This window comes from Trichoplusia ni, chromosome 8 (assembly GCF_003590095.1).
Source record: "Trichoplusia ni isolate ovarian cell line Hi5 chromosome 8, tn1, whole genome shotgun sequence".
NCBI classification, from domain to species: Eukaryota; Metazoa; Arthropoda; class Insecta; order Lepidoptera; family Noctuidae; genus Trichoplusia; species Trichoplusia ni.
Window position 1 is genome coordinate 2668581 of NC_039485.1, and position 24035 is coordinate 2692615.

General features: G+C 33.2%; 1 protein-coding gene across 1 annotated transcript in view; it reads right to left on the minus strand.

Annotated features, from left to right (window-relative positions):
- Window positions 1-24035, minus strand: part of LOC113497044 (C3 and PZP-like alpha-2-macroglobulin domain-containing protein 8) — a 143864-nt gene that overhangs the window by 70601 nt on the left and 49228 nt on the right. The window contains exons 4-5 of the mRNA XM_026876479.1: window positions 15220-15405; window positions 3086-3211 (exon numbers count right to left, since the gene is read on the minus strand). Of these exons, the coding sequence (XP_026732280.1) occupies window positions 3086-3211; window positions 15220-15405 (312 nt within the window). The remainder of the gene's footprint in view (window positions 1-3085; window positions 3212-15219; window positions 15406-24035) is intronic.

Genomic DNA, 24035 nt, shown 5'->3' on the forward strand with positions numbered 1-24035 from the left:
CCATGCTCCCATGATAAATCATTGCCATTGAAAACATCGACGTTTTAAATCGTTCAAAAATATTACCCGAACGAATTAGTGAAGGGAGCTGTCAAAAGAATTTCTACTTGGGGATTGACAAATTGCCCCGATAAAATCGATTTTCGTTTTAAAATTCTGCGTCACTGATAAAACTTTCTTATTGGTGAAGAGATTTGGTACACACATACTTGGTGGGATCAAATACTTGGCTGTGTCAAAGGTAGTTTTAACAACTCCGCTATCCAGACTATAGATACAATAGGAAATGACTCACACACACACACACAGGTCGGAGAAGGGGTTAATATAGGAATTATAAATTGACATCTTACAATCAACAAGCTTAGTGTCAATTGCCCTTTTCTTTTAATAGTGTATAATGAATAGAAGTGAATCTTTAACACTGCCACAAATATAAAGCTCCTTATGAACTTTCTTTCTACAATCACTTATTTTATATTTTTACACCATTTAAGTTTCAACTACAATCTAAACTCGTTCTCAGTAATAACTGTCGGTTATAAGTCAATCATGTTTGTAAGGCAAATCTAATCTATCAAAATTTGACAGGGGTTGGCTTGAGAGATGACATGGAAAGGCTTTCAGTAGTACCACGTAGCGGACCGACATATTCTGTCGGATTTAACGGTCAAGATGTATTCGCAAGCTTCGTATTTATGGCTCTATATTTAAAGAGTTTTCGTACTTTGTAGAGTGCGAAAGTGCGAGTGACAAGTTAGTTGATGAGATGAGATTTTTTATAAAATATTTTCTTAATTAATCAGGAATTTGGTTCTATTTTTTTCTATCTTGTTGTTGTTGTCATGCTCGGTTAGTGAGAACCAGTCCTCACTCTTGGATATATTTAGCTGTGCCGTGAATTAAAGTTTTTTTAGTCCTATTATCACAATTTTTATTATTTATGGCATTAAATCGTATGCACCTAAAAAATAAATTGCTTAAGTTTGCTAAGTTCTTTCATAGCTTTTGCCTACAATTATAGCGCTATACACAAATTGCAACGTACTAGTAAATTAATTAACAAAGTCATTTCTTACGAACATTTTCAACAAAATTTCCTTTGTATTTTTACAGCTACGTTAAAGAAAAAGAGTAAAAAATATTTTTCACTTGTTTCTCATAACTTCAGTCCAGTCGAAAAGCAGAAACAATAACGAAAGTTACTTTACATTTAGAGAGAGATTGTTCTCAAAAACCGCCATTGCAACACGACCTTTGGAATTTTAGCCATTCTTCACTAATTGGTACAATGCGAAGGCCAAGTTAGACTGGCAACCAAAATATGATTGTTTGCAACTCGTATTTTAGAAACGTGAACATTTTATTGATAGCGATGCAAATGACTCTCTCTGTGTAATTGTTTTTGCTTTATAGTTTTATTTACCTTTTTATTTGTTTATATGGCGTTCGGGTTTGGCCAGTTCATTTTCAGAAGTGCTTATTAGTCTAGCCTACCTTACTACTTTTAAATTAGGTAGGATTTGAATCAAATTATGTTGATTACATAATGTAAGTTTTTCGTCTCATTCGGATTACTGAAGAGTTCACTCGCACTTATTAAGAGTGCGAGTCAATTTTAACTTTGGATGATTTAAATCGAATAAAATACGGTTTTTTACGGTTTATTAACTAGCAAATAGTGGCTAGTTTACAAACAGTATTTCTATTTTTATACCATTTATATTTTAATACTCCTTAAGGGGCAAAATCATTAAGTTGCAGTCTACCACACACTCTTAAAACTATTGCAGATGTGGAAGCGAGTCAGAGCACTGTAAGATGTAGAGCAGCCTCTCTGTTCCACAACGTCAAGGAAAGAAAGGGTAACCAATTCTTAACAAAGACTAACAATATACCCACGAAAGGTTAGGTAGTTAAAATTGCAACTTAATTATACCTTCTATATTACCGTGCCGAACTATTTTACGTGGAATAGTTACTTGAACTCAACTAACTCATTGCAAACCACTGAAGTTAATGAGAGTCGACTTTAATTAAGTTTTACAAGAATTCTTGGCGCAGGTTAGTTCTCATTAGTTATACCTTATTATAAGTAAACTTCTAGGTATTCACCTAATATTTTATTTATTTATTTATTGAATAGAATAGAACGGTAAAAACCAATTACACTACTCATATAAACATAAAACATAACTTATCAACATCAGTAACTTATATCTAATCGGTACAACATACGAAATTTAAATATAAATTGACTAATATGTTGACTAAGATAAAATATTTTTCATTTTTGTACACCTAACATTGAAATATTGCTATTTTATTTATTTCGCAAAATGTATCGTTTGTTTCCAAAATAAATTGCTAAATTTATTTTTTATTGTACTAACGTCAGTTATTATTGTGCCATATTCCATGTCAAGTTTTAGACCTGTGCTTTTTAAATATAATTTGGTGCGTCCAATTATTTTAAATACAGTATATACGCAGTTGAATATAGTGACAGCCATCCAACAACAAATCAGCTTCTCCTAGCAAACCAGTGCAATTTTCACTCGGAATTAAATATTTAAGCATTCTGTTGAAGGAAATTGAATCTGTCAGACGGCAAGGCTCTCAATCCTACGGTACCTACAAGACAACGCTTTTAGCCGGCCAGATCATCTCAATCCGTATTATTTACGCAGCCTCCCAAGAGATTCGCTTTGAGAATGTGTGGCTAACTTTGTTTTGACCTCGTTTTGCAACTTTTCGATGTTTAATTGTTTGTTATTTTGGATGGATTTCTTGTTATTTTCTTTGTTTGCTGTAAGAGTTTGGGATAAAATTGAAAGAAAGGTTTTCTTTAGATTTGTTTTAACAATGTATGTTGAAATCACTTTTTAATTTGTGTTTTATAGATGCCAAAATTATAAAGCTTATCAGCTAAACTTGATGACAGTTTCATGTTCCCAAATAATAGCTGTTTCACTAAATCGATGCAAAAACAAATACAAAATATACAGACGAATTAATAACCGTAACGGCAACTTTGTTTAACATCTAAACATCTTCAATAAACAAATAAAGTAATTAGACTCACCTTCGTCCATTGACAGCTGATCCCATATCGTGACTTTGGTACCAGCGGGGTCACTCAGAGCGACATAAGCCAGCTCTCCCCGGACGAGACGGAGGTCGTGGTCGAGCGCCAGGATCCAGAAGGTTACTGAAACAAAAGATTGTTGTAAGATAATGCCAGACGAAAATAAAGTTGTATTGCTGATCTTTTTAATTACAAACTTGCTAAAACATTTTATTGATCGACGATAGGAATAGAAAAAAGACAATAAATAGCAAAAATTTTATAATAACGCCGTCCAAAAAATATTTGTAACTTAAATTTTTTTGCTAAATTAATTAACTTAATAATTATTAAAATAAAACACAAAATTGTCCTCAGCAAGTATTTACAAACCGAAAACAAATTTACTCTAAATTAAAATACAATAGAAGCCACAAAGAATATGACCTCAGTGTTTGAAACAAATGAAGCACACATTCATGTAACGTATCAAATATCACAATACTCGTCGAAATTTAACCCTGTTCTGACTAGCGACTGGAAATTCCCGATACCGAATATTCTGTGTCTGGCATTGACAAGAGCGGAAGACCTACCACCACTGTTTAAAGTAATACTGTTGCAGATGTGGAAGCGAGAGAATGCTCTACATGGCGTAGAGCCGTGTAGAGCTTTGTAGAGCCGCGTAGCACAGCGTAGCGCGGCTACACCCTTCCACAACTGCAAGCCATCTCACTAGCGACAGTGGTACACCCCTGATTTTCAATGTTCCGTAAGCCGGAATCATGCAGGAAAATACCTGTGTATCAGGGAATGGACGCAAAGGGCATTGTCAGGTTAAAATAGCCGAACAAAACTGGCTTTGGTATTGGATTTTTACCACGAAATTGAGATGTGTGGAACTGATTTTTTACTTTACGTTTTTCGTTTCAAACTGAAAATTACGGTAGTACTGCTTTTTTGAAAATGCATATCTTGATATTTGTTAGTTTTCGACGTAGGTACGTTGTACAGGTATAAATTTATAAGATATTTTGTGGCTCAGCAGAATACGTTTTGCCAATCTGGACTAAGAGTCTAATTAAACCTTAACAATAATATCTGCGAGTTTATTAATTATTATTACAAGCCCAACAGGTGCAGAGGTATCTACAAGCTGCACAGGTAGCCAAGTGGTTTAGGTCACCAGTCCATAACCTAAAGCACGCGACCTGTCACTTTTTCGAACCCATTTGTGTGATCCACAAATGATTGACCTGAGCCTAGATGTCTTGGACCTGTGACTTGAATATTTGTGAAACCCCAGCGACACAAATATGAAATACCAAAGTGCGAGTGAATCATCATTTAAAAATAAATGTACCCACTGTTGGTCAACGGAATAATTTTACTTTACTACTTACACTTGCCTCTCTTGTGAACTAATCCAGGTCATCCCACCTACATTACGCCTAAATCCGCCTATAGGTAGATCTCGGAAAACATTATCTGTACTTCAATTACGTAATGATATCAGCTACTTCATTTTTTGTAAAAAAAACTTCTAATTAATGTTACTATAGAAAACCTTTACTTAAAACAACATCGTCCATCATTAATTTGGGTTTCGCTTAATTTGAAGCAAGTTTTAGGGTCACAGTAACATAAAACAAGATCGTAAAGTATCAAAGTTAAGGAAAAATTAATGACCAAGGTTCACTCGACGTTACACAAGCAGAAACATTTTGAACTCTATGACATTATGTTAAGATTCAGTTTAGTTTTTCTTGTCGAACACTAATACCGTAGTGTTGTAAACTTGTCATTTGATATAATTGATAGATAAATTTTCTTTAAATATAATTGTTTTATATCAGCATAGTTTTTAATTTGATAGCACTTTGAAGAATAATTCACTGAGTTGAAGTTAATCTATCACTTTATTTAATCATTTTGTTACTTAATAGATGTCGTATTATTAAAAGTAACTACTTAGTAGACTATGAGTAGTGATTGTTTTTGATGTCACTTACAATTACTTTAGAACACACAATAAAAATAAATGTAACTGAATAAAAAAAAGATTGATCTAGAACAAAGTTGACACGTAATACTGAGGGCTCCATACTAATAGGTTAAAAAAAAAAAACAAAAAAAACTGATCACCCATCAAGTATGTAACCTTACCATCCTGCTTTACCTTGATGTTGCTGAGCTTCAGACATTCATAATCTGTTTAAATTTCAACTGCTAGCCTACTATCACGATTAATGAGATACCGTAACTCACAGGTTCCCTTAACCTTTGGGTTCTACACGTTACATAATGGACAAGTTGCATACACTACGTATAATACAAAATATCTATTTAAATATAAAAAAGTACTATATAATGTCTGAAATATCATCTCATCTGAAAACTCACACAACAAAACAATATGTCTCTTAATTTAATTAATTACTCGACTACGTCGAACAAAATAAAACAAGCAAATATTCGATACAGGCCGTCGGCCATTATGTTTTTATACACATAAACTTTTACGATAAGTCATTAATAAAGTAAATTGCTTGCTACATCTGTGTTACGTTATGAAGCGTCAAAACGTTTATGTTTCGCGCCGAGTGGCGTTGAGTGGTTTCGTTTCTCTTGTTATTCTATTATCTAGGATGTGATAAAGGTGAGTGTAAGGAAAACGTTAATGATTTGGTTTCACTTGAGTTTTTATTTTGTAGTTCAAATTGGTACTATTTGTGTTACTAGCCATCACAACGGTTAGAAGTAGATTGGTGCGGTTGTACTAACATTGCGCTCGTGAAACGGCGCCTCTTCTTCAGGCCCTCAGATATATGTATTAATAAGCAAATAGGTCTCGCTCTCCTAATAACATTGGTCATCAATAGGGTATCAGAGGATAAAAAACCGTCTAGATTTTTCAAATATCAATTACTTTTTATATTAAATCAATACAAAGTTACACACAGAATCAAAAATTGGAAAAACGTATGGGAATTCGGCAAATTACGTCACTTGTCAAAAAAAGGTATACTGTCATACTAATTTATTGTATACTCAATTTGATTTAGGCGAGTGACCCTTGAAATTATTAAAAAGTTTCCGCACTCGGCGTCTTAAATTGGGTCTATTTGAGGTTATTACACTATAAACTCAATAGAGATATCTAACATCGTCCTAGATTTGTCTTAGACATCTCTGCTAAGTCATTCAGATAACGGGACGTAGATATACATAATATATTCTATGCTTCCAAGCCTTCCAACTGCAGTGATGGATAAGAGGGTTACCTAAAGCCTCGCCATTTGGTGTCACTGTTACCAACCGCATATCTAACTAACAATCTGTCTTCACTCCATTAATTCCGGGCATTTAGACCAGTAATTACCGAGATAACGCCTTCGTGGTGAGATAAAATTTGTTCTGAGACAGAGTGTTTGTAGATGTTTGTTTGTCACGCGATTTGGAATTATTTGTACCTTGGATTTATGTTGGAGAATTTGAGTTTTCTTTTTTAGGAAAACTGCTGGAATAGTTTTTGATGTAGACGTGTCGTGCAATATATGTTGGGACCGCTTTTCAGTCTTAGTGGTTCCAAATAAATATCAGGCAGGAGACGCCTACGTCTTTCAACTAAAAACATTTTTTTAAGCAAAATTCATGGAAAACGCTTACCCTAGAAAGAGAAAAAGGAAAAGAGGAGAGATTTTCCCAGTAGGACAACATGGACTTATAATAAAATAAATAAGCATTTTCACCTTCCCCCTTTTTAATTCCCATAGTAAGACAGGTTTATATTTTTTCTACGAATGAGAAAGATGAGGGCGAAACAGAGTCTCTACTTACTTTTCGAAGTGCATTGTTTTAAGCACCGGTTTGTTATTAATTCTCAGTATTCCGTAAAAACCAAACGGCCGTAACCGGAATTCGGCTCCAAGATATCCGCCATTGCAGCTTATTCGCAATGTGAATAATTATAAAACAAAAATCATTATCGATTTATCTAAACGATTTAAGAGGTAGCTGACATAAAATCTCGAAGAAGCAACTTTTCTTTAACAAATACTCGTTGAAAATGAGTTTAAAGTCTTAACTAACTTTAACGCGATAGTAACAATGTGCTGTGAAGCGCAAAACTAAATAATTGAATAAAACCGTTTATAACTTTGATTGTATTATCTACTAGCTGTGTTCCTTGGTTATGTCTGCCTTTCTCGTGTCAATTTTATATAATATAATCAAATACAATTTTTCAAACTTATTTTTTCTATATTTCTATGACTATGAACAAGACAAATTATATCTTAATCGATAAAGCCGGGAGTAAGAGAATACGTAATAAAAGTTTAAGCCAAGGCTTTTTACGAAACCAATACTACGAATATACTTTTTTATAAATACATACATACGTAATATATACATAATCTGAGAGTTAATAACGTTCAATCTAAAATCAAGTGAAAAGAACTTCTTAGTATGAAACTCTCTGCATTGTTCACGACTTAATGACTTTTTCATATTATATTATAACTTACTTAATATCAACAACATTGTAAAAAGAAATGGAGCTTTGTTGTTGTGACCATTTGATGATATTTCTATTATATGGAACTAACTAACTAACTAACCTCGTACTATATCCATTAATTTAAGGTGCTTTATATTTTTCAATGTAAGAGCTGCTTTTTCCCTCAATTTTAATAGTAAACTCAAATTTTCTGTGTCATCGAATACAAAGGCACCGTATGGAGAGTTCAAAATTAATTATTCCAAGTAAAACCTAAAACTTTCCCTGTTAAAGTTTCGAACCAAAGTTCGCTAATGTTGACACACAAAATTCTGTATCAATGTTTTGCATGGCTGAATAAGCAGTTGTTTGTGCCTCGGAAAACAACAACCAGTAACAAAAAAAATGAAATGAGAAATGTGGAAGCGAGATGGCGCTCTACATCGAGCTCACGTCACTGGTATTAAATTTAAAGGTAAATTAATTAAATTTTAAAAAACGTTTTTTTTGATGATAAAGTAGAGATGCAATTTTTTTTTGAATAGTTTTTGTTTAATCTCTATACTTGTGGAACTCTTAGAACAGGTTATTTATTACTAGTTCAGTAGACATATTTTTATTTTATGTATATTATTCTATTCAAACAGCAGTACTTAAAAAGAAACTATCAGAACGCATCAAACTAACTTAACATAACGAAAACTTTCCTACAACTATTAAACTCAGCAAACCACGATTTATCATATTCCACACATGAATCTATAAGTTAGCCGTGCACTTCCAAAGTTGAATAATAAGCGTAAGTTAGCACAAGTTAGTTCACAAAATAATTCAACATGTGTATGTAAGTACGGGTGAATGCTAGGATGACTCATCTCTTAAATAAGATTGTAAAAAAGAGACAGAAAATATTATGTAGAGCAGCATCTCTTTCCCATAACTGGAGGTGTCGAAAAGTCTTACTTTAAGCAGTATTGGCAGGTTATATAAACTAAATAGTTTGGTAGAGTCGGGTGTCTTAGCTTTGATTTTAAATATGGGAACGAAAATGGAAAGCATTTCTTTGTAATACCAGTTAGCCTAGAATTTTGGGATGTTACACGATTATTGTTTATTAAGTAAAATTATATCACCACTTTGAATGGTTAACCAAGACTTACAGCTAACCGGAGTGAAAGTAATTAAAGATTTTTTTTTCTGAGCATTTTTTAAAAACCTACTCAGTCAACCTAATTGTACACATTTAAAATTATCTTATAACACAATAAACTTCAAAAAAAAATACGACTTAATATAATATAAACGTACATTCTACTTGTCATGTTTTATCTTTAAATCCAAAGGAAACAGAACAAGGAAAATCTTCCAAAAATGTCCGCTTATAATGAGGATATACAATGCTGAAGCATTTCCTATGTAATCAGCTTTCCTTAATTAGTGAGATAACGCTGATATCTGTGTCAACCGTTATACAGATTACGTTAATATTTATGTATGGAGGCTTCTTGTTACGTAGCGACTGCGTGGAGGTCAGAGTGAATTTACGTAATCGTTTTCTTTTAACATTGCTATTATTATTACTACCCCTTTTAGGATTATTTAAAATTATGCATATAATCAAAAAAATTATATTGTCATTGCATAATTAATATTTCGTTTAGATTTTTTGCGTATATTACAAAAAATGTTATATACTTAAATTATTGCGCTTTTTCTCTCAGAGGTACATAAGAAAGCATTTTGCACCGAAGTCAAATAAAATAATGAAGATAAGGCAGGGTAATAATGATGATGATGCCTTAATTAATTAATGAAATATAAGGATTCAATCCATTTCTTGGAACATAGGCCTACAGTATGTAATGGGAATGACAGCGTGCTGCTGGGGAGTTTGTTTCACCGTTTCTTCTCTCACAGCAAAAGCACTTAGGAAGCGGTGATGGGTGGGCGAAACTGGGTGCTGTCCAATGTAACTTGACCTTCAAAAAGTGCTACTTAGTAGCCTAATTTGAATAAATGAATTTTGATTTTGATTTTGATTTTGAGTAACAGGGTTGGCACGGCTTAACATTAACATTAAGAATTGTAAGCAAATGTTAAACTACTTCGAGTTTGTAATATATTTTTTTTTTGCTATTTACGTATATCTAAACAAAATCGTTTTAAAATAAACAAGTTATCAACTAGTTAAAGCAAAAGACCAAAACCACTGCACCAATTACATCGACGGAACTGTCGACTTTTCAGAACCCAAAAACAAATACTACAAAAAAAAACTCGAATGACCTACATCGTTTTACCGAGCAACTACCCTTATGTGTACAACCTGGTGTACTCGCAGTCAACGCCAGAAATCGTTGAATACTATTAATTTTCCAAAACTACTGTACATATTCGATTTCAAGGAGTTGTTACTGTACTATTGGATCAGTAATACGAAATAAACACTACTTTGTACATGCCTCTTAAAATACTGGCTGTTTGTAAATCGAACTACCTACATATATACTAAACAGATTTTATTGCTGACTGTACTCATCTTCGGCCTAGCCTTTTCCCAACTATGTTAGGGTCGGCTACCAGTCCAACCGGTTTCAGCTAAGTACCAGTGTTCTACAAGGAGCGACTGCCTACCTGACCTCCTCAACCCAGTTACCTGGGCAACACGACACCCCTTGGTTAGACTGGCTGTCAGACTTTTCAAGCTTCTGACTACCTGTAACGACTGTCAAAGATGTAGGAATAACAGCCGGGACCCACAATTTAACGTGCCTTCCGAAACACGGAGGAACTCGCTATGACAAAGATGGTCACCCATCTACGGACCAACCGCGTCAAGCATAGCTTAACCTGTGATCGAATCACTCATGCGGTTATAGCTTAGCCACGAGCTCCTGTACTTGCTGACTGTACTAAACTCTTCAATTGTTACACAAATAAAAAGGAATTCACTCTCAAGCAAGCACACGTAAGCAAGATTCCATCCTGTAAGCGTTAGGTGCTCCTTGTTTGAGTCAATAGTGTATTGAGTACAAATTGTTTGGTTGCAAGTGCATTGTTTGGCCACTGAGTAAGTTAGGTAAAAATAGGTAAAAAGGTACTTTATTATTAATGTAAGGCTCCGCTGTTTCTCCGTCTGTCCATAGTTAAGCTGCTGTTGATACGGTCGTAAAAGGGATAGATGGCCTAGCACTTCACCGGTTCTTTTCTTTCCATCTTTTTTTGGCAACTCTAAAACTTAGGATAAGATTTCCACCACCTTTGTGTCCTCTCCCTATTGTACTTATTTATGCGTATTTCGCCAGGAGTCTGAATTGCACCTGGCCGGTTTTGTAATTAAAAGATTTTCATAAACATTCCTAAAAGACTTAAGATATACAACCTCTCTGGATTAGATCAGCAACAAGACTTCAACACTCCTAGCTAAGTGGTCAAAGTACTCGAGAGGACTTTGAATAGGCAATCGTAGGTCAGTCTTAGCCGGCTAACGGTCCGGATAAATAGCCCAGTTTAGTCTGAATACTAAGTATTAATGCCTAAACGTCGTGTTCGACTTAGGCTTATAGCTGGGCAAATCTGTTGGACTGAATTACTTGTGGATATAAATAGACTGATTTGGTTTGAACTCTTCGTTGAAAGCGTTTTAGTTTTAGCGTGGTTTTAAGATGCGTTTTACCATGATACTTGGTGGTAAAACGAATGCTGGAATGTCAATTGGGAAGAGACGCTGGCAGTGACGCTGCCAGACTAATAAAAAAGGGGGTAGCCAAAGAAACTTAATACTCTTTCGTTTGTAACAAGAGGATAATTTAAGACAACACTTCATAATTTTAACATCTCTAAAAGGTTTGCAATAATATTTTTGTTAGACCTTTCCCAGCAAATGTGTCCGTTTTCCGTTTTCCATTTTATTGCACTGGATTTTACGACCTTCTCGTTATAATGTTATTAAATTATTAAGGTCACTTAATTAGGTACAGCGCCACTTTTAATTTCATCGAGTTGTTTATAAAATAAACTCGTGCGAGGAAATTGCGTATGGTTATTTTACCAATTAGGCTCTCTGAAAACAGACTCAACATTTCATTTTCGGTTTATAAAAGTCAGTCCGACTGAGAAAACTTACAATTATCGGAATTAAAGCTGAAGTAAAAGCGTAAAAGAAAACTAGGACTATGAAGACATTACTCAAAAAAAATAAAAGAAGTAATTTGAATATGAACCGTATAAATACAGATAAATATAAGTAGATATATAACAGGTATTGTGTAATATTGAATGAGTTAATCAGAAATAATCGTGAGACAAAAAAATTGCACCTAATTAAAATAGCTCTTACTAAGAAAGCAACAAAAACAATTCCGACGCTCTCAAAAAAAAACAAGCGTAATAAAAATAAATTATTATTATTATTGCAAGTTGGAGTTTTTAAGGTTTATCAGTAGAAGCTAAACGTTAATACCATTAAATTCTGAACGACCGTCCGAGTTTCAGCCATTTTATGAGCTGTAAACTTTAAAATAAAACAAAACTCATTTGTACTGTCTGTTTTATGGAGGAAAAATGTCTAAAGTATTATGGACGTGTATTTGAAAAGGAAAATTCAGAATTGGAATTCAGGGAAAGAATTTACGAGTTTTAACGAATTTTATGTTTATTTAAATATGAATATGTAATGAGAGATTTTTTTTGGGGAAATGGACGCGTAATAAACGTTCGCTGTAAAGTTTTTTTTGTTGAATTATTATGAGTTAAATTATTATTGGGGTTTTTTTTGTACGTATGGTTGTACATTTAATTCAAAATCCCTGCAAGTAAAAAATTAACTAAAACATCGGTATTATACACCAGAACTTGCTTGATGGATTCATTAAACAAAAATCTCGTTTAGTTTTACGAAATTATAATAAATAAAACATATAAAAAAATTACATTAAACCCTTGAACTTCAAATTTTATACTTCTTGAAAGTACGTCATCATTACGAATTAAAAAAGTATGCAATACCTATCAGTATTTCTGAACTAAATAGTCCGTATTCACTTGTGAAAAACATAAAAGACTGGTATCAAAAATGACGCTAGTACGGTAGCGGTCATAAGTGCAGTAGCAGTTTCACAAAACTATCGCATTAAAACAAGTTGCACTTACGACCTTTTTCTATAACAAACATTTTGCACACATACGCGGTCTCGCACTCTTTCATCATTATCTAGTCAGAAAGAGTGCGATATAATAATTTGCCTTGGTGACAAACCAGTTATGCGATGACGGACGTATTGAGATATTGTTATTTAATTTCAATAATGTAGATAAGTGTCTGTTTGGCTTAGCGGATAACGCATTGGTCTAACTGAAACGCTCATTGAGACCTGCAATCGAACCCCACTGCAGTATACACTTTTTGTGTTTTAATTATGAATTAAGAATGGCTACACTAATTCTATAGTTAGTTATATGCGATGAAATGTGTCGCGAACTTATTTACAAAAAAGAATGAAGATGAGGGTAAATGTAAAAAAAATAATTAACTAACTACTAGATTTTAATTTAATAAATTAGTTACGACGTTGTTTGTTGGTGAACTTTGTTCGGAGCGTTTGTATTATCATTGCGATTAGTGTATTTTTATTATCTTTATTCAAAATGCAAGCAAATATTACGATTGATGCCAGGGCAAATATTGTCGCTTTACATCAAAATGGGTTGAATATTTCTCAAATTTCAAATCAAACCGGCTTATGTGTAAGTATTTTTTTAAAATTGTAATTATGGTTGTTGTGGTCTATATTTTTTTATATAATCACTAGTTGCAAGTTTATAATAAAATTTTCGTTTTTCAGAGAAATACTGTTAGCCGTTGGATAAAGAGGTTCGAGGAAGAAGGTAGTCTGCAGTGTCGTGTAAGAAGTGGAAGGCCACCGCTTATAAACCCGACTCAGCGACGTGCCATGGTGGAAGAATATGAAACAAATGGTTTCATTCCAACAAAAATATTTGCTGATCAATTTGATACGTCAGTACGAACTGTTCGCCGTGCACTCCATGCTGAAGGTTTACATCACCGGAAACCAGCTAAAAAACCGTTTTTGACACAAAAACACAAGGAGGAACGACTACGTTTTGCTCGAGAATATTTAGATTTTAACTGGGATACAACCATATTTACCGATGAAAAGACTTTCAAATCTTGCCAGAAAGGAAGACTTCATTTATGGCGAAAAGATAATACTCGCTGGTCTGAGCAAAACATTATTCCGAATACAGAATCCGGTAGAATAAGTGTGAACATGTGGGGGTGGATTAGTGCTCAAGGGCCGGGTGAACTGGAATTCATACCTACGCGTGCGAACAGCTCTAATTACGTTGAAGTTTTAAATGACATAATGCTACCTACTGTGCGTAATGTTTACCCCATAGAAGAATGTAGTGAACTAAATTTTGTTCAAGATAATTGTCCGATACATCGTGCCAGTATTGTAAAAGAGTGGTTTAGCAAGCATAATGATATTAAAGTTATTCCGTGGCCAGCACGTTCCCCTGATCTAAACCCCATTGAAAATATATGGGGTTTAATGGTTCAAAGATGGGAAGCGCGAGATGAGAGATGTCCTGAGCAGCTTAAATCCCATTGCACTCAACTGTGGGAGAATTTACGCGGCACAGATATATGTGCAAACATTGTGGCCTCCATGCGGCGACGTCTGCTTAGCTGCATTGAAAATAATGGAGGCCATACTAAATATTGATTACGCTGTTTTTTAGTGGGCGTGCTGGTCATAATATAAAGTCATACGTAATTTATTTTGATTTTAAGATTGGGATTAAGCTTCAATCTTCTTTTCTCTTTGAGAAAATGAATATATTAAGCTATAATCTCATAAAGTCAGAAGTATAATAACACTTCTATTTTAATTTTAATATAATACAAAATGATAAATTATGTTTTTAACTTTATTAACAATAATATAAATAAATGTTTCTTCACATTACCAAATATTATTTTATTTGAACCTAAAGTTATTATTAATTATAATATAATCATTGATATATTTAAATATAATATAATATTCCTTTATATATTTATAATATAAAATCTATAAATAAATATACAATAATGTTGCTTCTAATAAGAGAGTAAAGTAAAAAAGGGCGATCTGACGAATCAATTGAAATTCGAACTGACATCCACTCATTCCCAAGCCACACATTGTTGCACTTAACCATATGAACTCTTGAAGTTTAAATTGACATAATAGTTGGTCCATTAAAAGACCGCAGAAATTATGAGGTAGTTTTAGTTAAATAATAAAATTGTGAATATGTTGCAGGTAGATTTGAAAATTAACTTGTTGATAAAGGTGCATACCACACTAATAGGAAAGAAAACAAATATATTGTTATCTTTGTCTAGTATTACCCACACACACTATCATCTTGTAGTTATACTGTATGACGGGGAATGTTTGCGTTGACATCACGCACACATGTATGCGCCGTAGCATGCAGGCGAATACGATCTTTGATGTGCTACTGGACTTATGGCCCCAGACTGTACAATTGAAATTACTGCTGACGTACAACAAAATATCACATAAACAACTCAGTAAACAAATCTAAGTTACAATAGTCCAATAAATTCTCAACTTACTTGTCTCCCCCGGTCTATAATGATGTCGAGCCGGTCGTACGATCACGTCTCGCACTGGGCCAAGCAGGCGGATGATGCTGTGGCTCTTCGCCGTGCACTCATCATTGCCGACGCACCCAACAGTAGTATGCAGCGTGCAATGTGTTGCAGGTGATGACGGTATCTTTAAAGGGATGATTCCGTAGCCTGGAACAATGGAAAAAGGGTTGTTATTTTTTTTTTGCACCGTAAAATATTTTTTCTTGTTGGCAGTACATTGGCGCTTATATCTATGAATAACTATTTGTTATAATTATATAGTATCTTAATGACTAGGTTAAAGTACAAATCATTGATTCATCGGTTAAAACTAAAATTAGGGTACCTTCATCACGCTGCTTATTCTAGGTGAACTCGGTAACAATTAGCTGTGTGAGTTGGATTCTAATGTTTTAATAATATTTCATGTGGAGTTTTTCAAATATAGTATCGATTTCAGCAAAATATGGAAAAGTCACCACATTTGCCCAACAGTAACCCACCACAGACTAGTAAAAAGTCTATATAAAACCATTTGCGTATTCTGTTCAATAGTTTCACACCTGCCACCGTTTCAACATAAAACATAACCGCATAAAACCAGTATTGGATTTCAAAAACATTCATGCATTAAAAACGTCAAATAAAAACACAAATTAACAGAACAAAAGGACTCATTTGCGATAATCACGCGTCGTGGCGCGTGTGTGTGACAGGGCATTAACAAAGTTTGCGGCGTCATACACATGCATATATACATATTATGTTGTATCAGTTATGATATAAGTGATCAAGTTTTTGTTGTGCTTTTGACAGTCATTAATATGAGTCGCGAACATTCGTGCGTGGGATGACGTCACTTTGTTAGTGTCAGGGTGTTGATTTCGATTACAATAAAAACTATCCCGTAGTCAAGTTTATTTTTTGCTTTGAATGATTATTTTAATTCGATATTGATCCGTTCTTTGTTTTGAAGCGAAAATGGGGCATTAAAACTTACAGATTAAATATAATAAATAATTTCTGCAGGCGTTTTTTATGACGAGTCATCATAAGACCAAACTATAATCTTTAAAGAAAACATGCTTTAATTTATACATGATTACAGCAACAAAACTTCACAATTACATTACCATACGTTAAATAGAGTTAGTAATGATTGGATCAATCTCAACATCCCTTTTGTACTAGTCAAACATTTCAAATCAAACCAACTATGTTCTGTACTCAATACTAGCTATCTCAAAGCCCCACCCCTTAATCTCAAGCGGAATCTAAACACAACAATAAATAGCACTCGCAAAGCATTTAAACCGAGTTCGATCACATCTATAAAAGACTTTTGGACCATCTCCAAATGGAAGTGGAAGAAATTCCCAGTTCTTAACCGAACACTTAAATGAACTAGACACTATTAAAAGGTAAGAGTTATTATATTGAATAAGTACGAGGAAATACTCCGGTCGCCTTTGAAGTGCTTTCAAAAGAATTTTTATTTTTATGCTCTCTTTTCAATTGGTTTTTAGTTGTTGTTTTGTTTTTTGCCGCTCGAACAGGTAGGCGAGATAGTATTTATTTGAGTACGTCTGTTATTGTAGAGTTGAGTTTGTGCTTTTATTGGTTAGTATTTCGAACGTTTTTATTGTATTTTGATGTACTAAAATATGTAGACATCAAGTTAGTCTTCGTTTCACCTTCATAATACATGATTTTGTTTCAAAAACTTAATAAAAACCATTCTTAACTTTATAAGACGGCAATCTAAACTAGACCTAAACCAGCTGATATACAGGACGCACAGATTTTTAAACTATCCAAAATACCTTTTTAATGCTCAAAAGCACGATTTTTTATATCTACACCATAAATACACCTGCATTTCTGTCTAATCTTCAGATCAATCTATTTCAAAGCCCAAAAATTTACATATCAGACTGAAAACAAATAAAGGAAACTTTTCGTAGATAACACAACATAGTCACGTATGTATCCATACACAGTTAGTATTCTGTCCTACGTGACAGGTATGATACTTTCAGGACGTTACGTGGTCTGAATTAATTAGGAAACTAAGGGCTGCTTCATTAGATTCAAGTCTAGGTGTCACCGAATTAAACTGTACGATATTTTTTCGCCTAGTCATTGTTAGTAGACTTACATTGTGTCTGTTCATATAAGATATTCTATTTTTGTTGACGGATTGATTTCTATCTAAACTCCTTTAATGTTCCTTTCAACAATTTTTCTAGGCGATATCAGGAGTCTTCTACAATCATAATAAAAAAATACGACAGAATTAGATATTTTCTTGATTATTAGCAAAACTATGTTCCCAACTGTTTAGATATAAGTAACCCTTGTATTATTGACCTCCATTTTACATCAAGCACGTCTTTTGTTGTCAATAACTTGCCCCGCAACCTTATCAACTCTTAACAAAACTCAACAACCGTACAACTAGTGAAGTATTTCAATTTGAACCCACGATGTTGCCAATAATAGCTTTCTGAAGCTGACTTACGAGCGTGCAACTTCGTTCGTGTGTCGCGAGGAAATTGTGGTCATTGGTGCTCAAACTTTTGTGCTATTGACTCGAAAGCTGTTACTGAGAAGTTGAGAGCCATTCAGAAACATGGAGGTTTTATTAAAATGTATATTGGAGATGTTGGCTGCAGAATGTGTACCAATATAACGGTACGCTTGCAAACGTTTGTTGTTTTAAGAGTTTTAGTTGTTCTTAGTTTTATATTGTCAAACTCTGTTTAATGTTCTACATATTGTATGATGAGACTAATTGAGAATAGACCATACCACTGTTAATTAAGGTTGTATTAATATATGGTTGTCTAGTTTTAAAGGGGTAAGTTGCAGTCGATAGCAAAATACTTCAATAGAAAATTATTAAACAAAATGAAATAGATTTTCTTTTATACAACACTTTAAGCAGGTAGCATTATCGGTTAAGAACAAATATCAGCACAAATAAAAACAAACCGAACGCATTAACCCGCTTTAAAGCGTAAATCTATTCAGAAAATAAATATTCCAGTGCGCTACGTTGCGCCGTAGGTGTCTACACGTGCTACGGTCGCTACGTGTGCTACGACGCGCTCGTGGAATGTTCCGGTTCCGACTCACTGCACTTACCTGCGCTTTTGTTATATTTCATTGCGATAACTGAACTCAAATTTTAAAAAATAAAGTTTGAAATTTATTTTTTTGGATGACGTTTTTCAGTTATTTAGATTAATTTAAAAAAGTAGAGTAGTTTAATCTGTGAGATGTCAAAAATCATTGTATTGTTTAAAGTGTGACTCAGTTTTTGTTACATTATCTAATATAAATTGCTTTATATTAATTCATGTTTGCAAGTAAATTATTTCAGTAGCAATATTAAGAAAGGCTTAAGTCAGTTCCCGACTTACATTTAATACCTAAAAAACTACAGACATTACTTATATAATATTCCGAAAGGATAAAGTCTTAACTGCCTAGATATATCTTTTTTTACTTCAAAAAGAAATACCTTTGCAAAGAATCCAATAATCGATGTATTCAAGTGACTGGATTCTAAACTTCCTAACAAGACATCCAATTATTTATAACTAGCTGATATTCTGAGTTTTACTCTGCGTTCACGTGCTCTCTCGAGTTAAAATATTTTCAATGGTGTAACTTTTAGTTGTTTGTTAACTGTTTGTATTTATACAGAAGTACTATGTGTATTGCTTTTGCATTTTCGACTTTAGTGTCTATAAATTTGAATTGATTGTAAAATAAAAGAAAGACTTTTCAATACCAAAATTAATGCCATTTTTCTTCATAGCTGTGATCTAGAATAACCTTGTATCGGTATTATTATATTTATTGTTATATTTTTTTTGGTTGACCTTTAGAGTGAGAGGTAAAAAAGATAGAGTCAAATTTTAACAAAACCAAAGCACAATCTAATAAACTATGTTTGAACAGAAAAAAAAGGCATAAAGGAAAAACATTTTCTCTAACATCCATTAAATATAAACCAAATCATGAACGGCATATAACTCTACCCCAATTCGAAAATGTTTCATTTCTTTTGCCATCATTTTATTCACAATCTTTCCTTAAACATTCGGCATACAAATGGCCTTATTACGTTCATTACAGAGAAAAAGAACCCCTTGCTTCCCATTTACCATTATTATTTTGTAAAAACATAATGATATTGTACTAACAACTATGAGCAATGTTCAACATGGCCCCAATTCCAAAAAAAAAGGTTGTACAATTAAGGGTTTCGTATCCGAAGGACAAATTCCTAGTCCTGATAATCGAGGATTAATTTCAGGAATTATAGCAAGACAGTTAATGTCTTACAGATGATGGATTGTTGATGCCCTTTAAACTAAAAATACAGAAAGTAAATATGGAGCTGTATGTCTGTATTATTAGATTTTAAGACCTTGATGTACATTATGGAACGCAATAAATAATTGAGTATTGAGCTGAAGCAACGGTTGCTAAGGTCATAAATTGAACTCATGAAAACTTTGACTCCACCCTCAGAATCGCGAGTCCGACTCGTACTTGTCCGATTGTTTGTTATGAGCTAACGATATTGTAGTTTGTATTTTTGTCTATATATTCGTTTTACCTTTCTTCAAAAATAATGAACACATTTAGGTGTTTCATATAGTGGCGTCAAAAAAAGGAGTAATTTAATGTATTAAATAAACAAATGCGGACATCATCACATATATTGTTCTGAACCTAAAGTAAGTTGGTAAAGCACTTGTGTTATGGAGTTCAAATACAACGAAGGTACCACACACACCCAGACCCGACAATGTAGAAATGTGTATTTTTGCATTGACCCGGCCGGGGATCGAACCCGGGACCCCAGAGCTAGCGATCCCTTGAAACCGGTGCGTACGCCACTCGACCACGGAGGTCGTCATCCGAAGTAATAAGAAATGCTTACGCGGTAGGTTTTAGAGTCTATCAAAAAAAAATAAGAAGTTTAATTAAAATAATGATATAATAAACTGAATACTATGTTGTTTTTCAACTGTACTTAAATGGTTCAAAGTATAAAAATTATGTATGCAAATAAGCAGAATTTATTTAAAATTGTAAAAATTTGCATATTTTTGCTCGCTCAGTTTTTCCCAGAAAATCATTTTCATCGAAGCTTATTTACTTTAACATTAATTGATTTTAACGATATAACTTCAGTTTGATCAATGTTTAATAATTAATTGGAAAGATATGGCTTATTCAGTTTGTTTGTTTTCAGTTCTGTGAAACATTTCAATATACAGGTTAATTAAATGTATTAATAGATCAGATTGTCATCATTTGGGATCAAATCATGATTTTATTTTTATATTTATAAACGTTAGTTTATTTTGTTTTTTACAAATATAACTTTAATTTTACTGTTATTTTGTATATTCACTTTGTAGTTTTAACATAACTTATAACTTATACTAAAACTCTACAAATTACATTTTGTTATAACAATTTCCTCCACTCTACATGCCGCTTACATTATCTTTCACTAAATATTGCATATTTTAATAGTTCCCCAAATATAAACCAATCTAATCCAAAATTTTAATACTACACTATAAACTAAAATAACATACCATAACATGAAATAAAAATAAAGATAAATACCAAACCAAGTTAACTCAACAAAAATAAAAATACTAAAACTCAACTATCCTATTCCATTTCGTACACTTAAAACTAAAAAGAGAGACACAATGGATACTTGGGGTATCAAAAAACTTCTTATCACGACATATAGCGTCCTCAAAAGTCCACTTGTGAGGGACGAACGAAGATTAATGACTACCCTCTATCTAACCTTGACCTTCAATTCATAGGAAGCTGTTTAGTGCGGGGTGTCTTGGTATTATGGCTTTTTTGAGATACAAGGGTTGGTGAAATTATGAAAAACCACCGTTTTTTATGTGTGAAGAAAACGAGTTTTATTTAATAAAATCTACAGTTCGCTATTAAAAACAACATTTATGTTTAAAATGTTATAGTTTCTGTACAACTAGATTAATTATTGTATCGCTTTCTAAGCACTTTTGATTTTATGGATTTATTTATGAACAAGAGGAAGGCTTGAACACATTTTTTTTTAATAAATTTCTAAGTCGGCAAAGTACCAATGAGGTTTTTTCAAAATTATATGTATTTTCTTAATTATTCTAAAGTACTGATCCTGACAAACGGTGAAGAGAAGCATTGTGACGAAACCTGGAGTCGAAATATTGGAATCTGAAATATCCAATCCGTGGTGAGCACTGTTTTTTTTGAAAAGATGTACAAGAGGACATTATATATTTACAAGAGTTAATATGTAATGGTTAGAATATCATCGCAAGCGGGACGAAAAAAATACGTTTGCAAAAAGCGACTCCAAACCTATCTCCAAATAAAAAATCTATAAACTAATTCAACCAAAACAATTTTCATCAATATAAAACCAAATTCTCTGAAATCCACGTGAAATAGCTGCAATAAATAACCCTGACTACTCGCATATTACCGCATAAAGCTCTACAACGAAACCTGTTCTAATTAAGAAACTAAATCCCTCTACGAATTAAAACCACATACTGACAACGGTATTAACCGACCAATTTGTAGAGATACAAAGAGCCCAAATCCCTTAGGAGAGAGAGGTGAACCGTATTTAGCCGTCTTACACGAAATCACTGGGGCGCAAAGCGATACGAGAATTCCCGACTTCTATACAAGAATTTAAAGTATTTTATTCTTGGGAACTTGAATGTTTTCTTTGTACCTACATGAATTTTGTATTTCGTTTGTCTTTTTTAGGGTTCCGCAACCAAAGTTTAGAAACGGAATTCTATGATTGAGGCTTAACTGTCTAACCGCATGTCTGACCCTCTATCACCAGGCTTTCTCTCATGATGAAAAGAAAGCTGAAATTTTCAGACAATTATATTGTATTGTATTTCTATAGCCGCTATAAAAGCAAACAGTTTACAAAAAATTGTAATTTATGTTTTTTTTTCCTTTCCCTAAAGAACCCTTAGTGTTTCAAGTCTGACTCGCACTTGACTGTTTTTTTTTATAGATTCTTTCTTCTAGGAAAAATGTTCGCTTTGACAAAAGTTATGTCGTTAGGAATTTTTAACTATAGATCCAAAACTTTTGTGTCGGATATTTGATACTATTAAAGTCTTTTCTTAGTTGTAGCGAAACCCATTCTTATTTTACAAGGAATTTAATGAATTGCTCGTTTATAAATATTTTATTCGACGAAGACTTTTGGGCACTAAAATATCATGTATTATATAATTATAAATCAATCATCTCTATTAATAGCTGGGCTAAATTTTCAACAGATTTTTGCAATAATATTTCAGATATATTTAGAAGAAGATGTTTGCCGTCTACTGACAATTTCTTAATACGGATTTTGGTTAAGCTATAACACCTTATTTTCCCACAAATATATAACGTTTTACTTGCCAGATCAGTGAACAAAATCATCACCATAAAGGCATAAAACAATGTCAGTTCGGTGACGCAACTCGCAGAAAAACGAGGCGTCACTAAAAACAATAACCAGTATATTTTTTCTCATACTCAGCCATTTTCGCTATCTTATTATCTCCCAGGCCCATAGGTACATTCGGTTCACGTACGCAAACAGGAAAAAACATTTCCTTAAATTTATCTTTCTCGAAAAGGCGTGACTATTACCGGGTTGGGAAAATAATACGTTCTTTCGATATATGTAACATGGTCTTATCCTGCGATACTGAATATATACAAAAGACCCTCTAATTGTACAAAGGAAGGAGTTTGTTTTATTGTCCTTAAGTTACCGTAAATTACTTTGTTTTGGTTACAGTGTAATTAAGTATGGTCGCAATATGTGAAAGTATGCATAATCACGATTTATCACAAGAATTTCACTAATAATTATACAATAACTACAATATTGGGGACGGCTTCCAGTCTAACCGAATGCAGCTAAGTACCAGTGCTTTCCAAGGAGTGACTACTTATGAGACCTCCTTAAACCAGTTGGGCAACACGATATCTTGTAAGACTGGTTGTCAGACTTTCCACCTTCTAACTACCACTAACGACTGTCAAAGATCTATAAATAACAACTGGTATCCACAATTGAATGTGCCAAAATACGGAGGAGTTCGTTGATGGTCAGCAATCTACGGACCGACTGTATCAAGCGTCGTTAAACCTATGATCGATCAACCTGTGCAGTTATAGCTTAGCCATATTATCTATTGTTTAATTTTAATGAACTTCTTTCGACTTGATAAAAACTGAATGTTATACAGCTTCATTTTCTAAGGAAAAAGAAATCAACATTTTCTACTTCTAAATATAAATGGGATCAACAGTGTTCCTTAAATTTTCTTCAATTAATAAACCATCAGCAAAGTTTAATAAAAAATATATCTTTAATAACTAGGCTATCCGTTTTTGCAGAAAACCTTATTTTACCCATTCCAAAACTTGCTCTACTCTTAACCTCTTAACGAACGCATTTTGGGTCAGAAATGTTCAAAATATTAACTTGATAAAACTTTTAATTGCGTCTTAGTAAGATTATGTTCTTACAGACTTATCTTAAGGAAATTCGGGATTAAGATTGGTAACTTTAACTTAATGTATAAGTCAACATTTATTATACGGTCTAAAAATCCAGTTTGGTAGTATAAACTCAATTTTAATTAGACTTATTTAATTAAATATTTAAGTGGGATTTTGGGCTATTATATTATACTTATGTACATGAA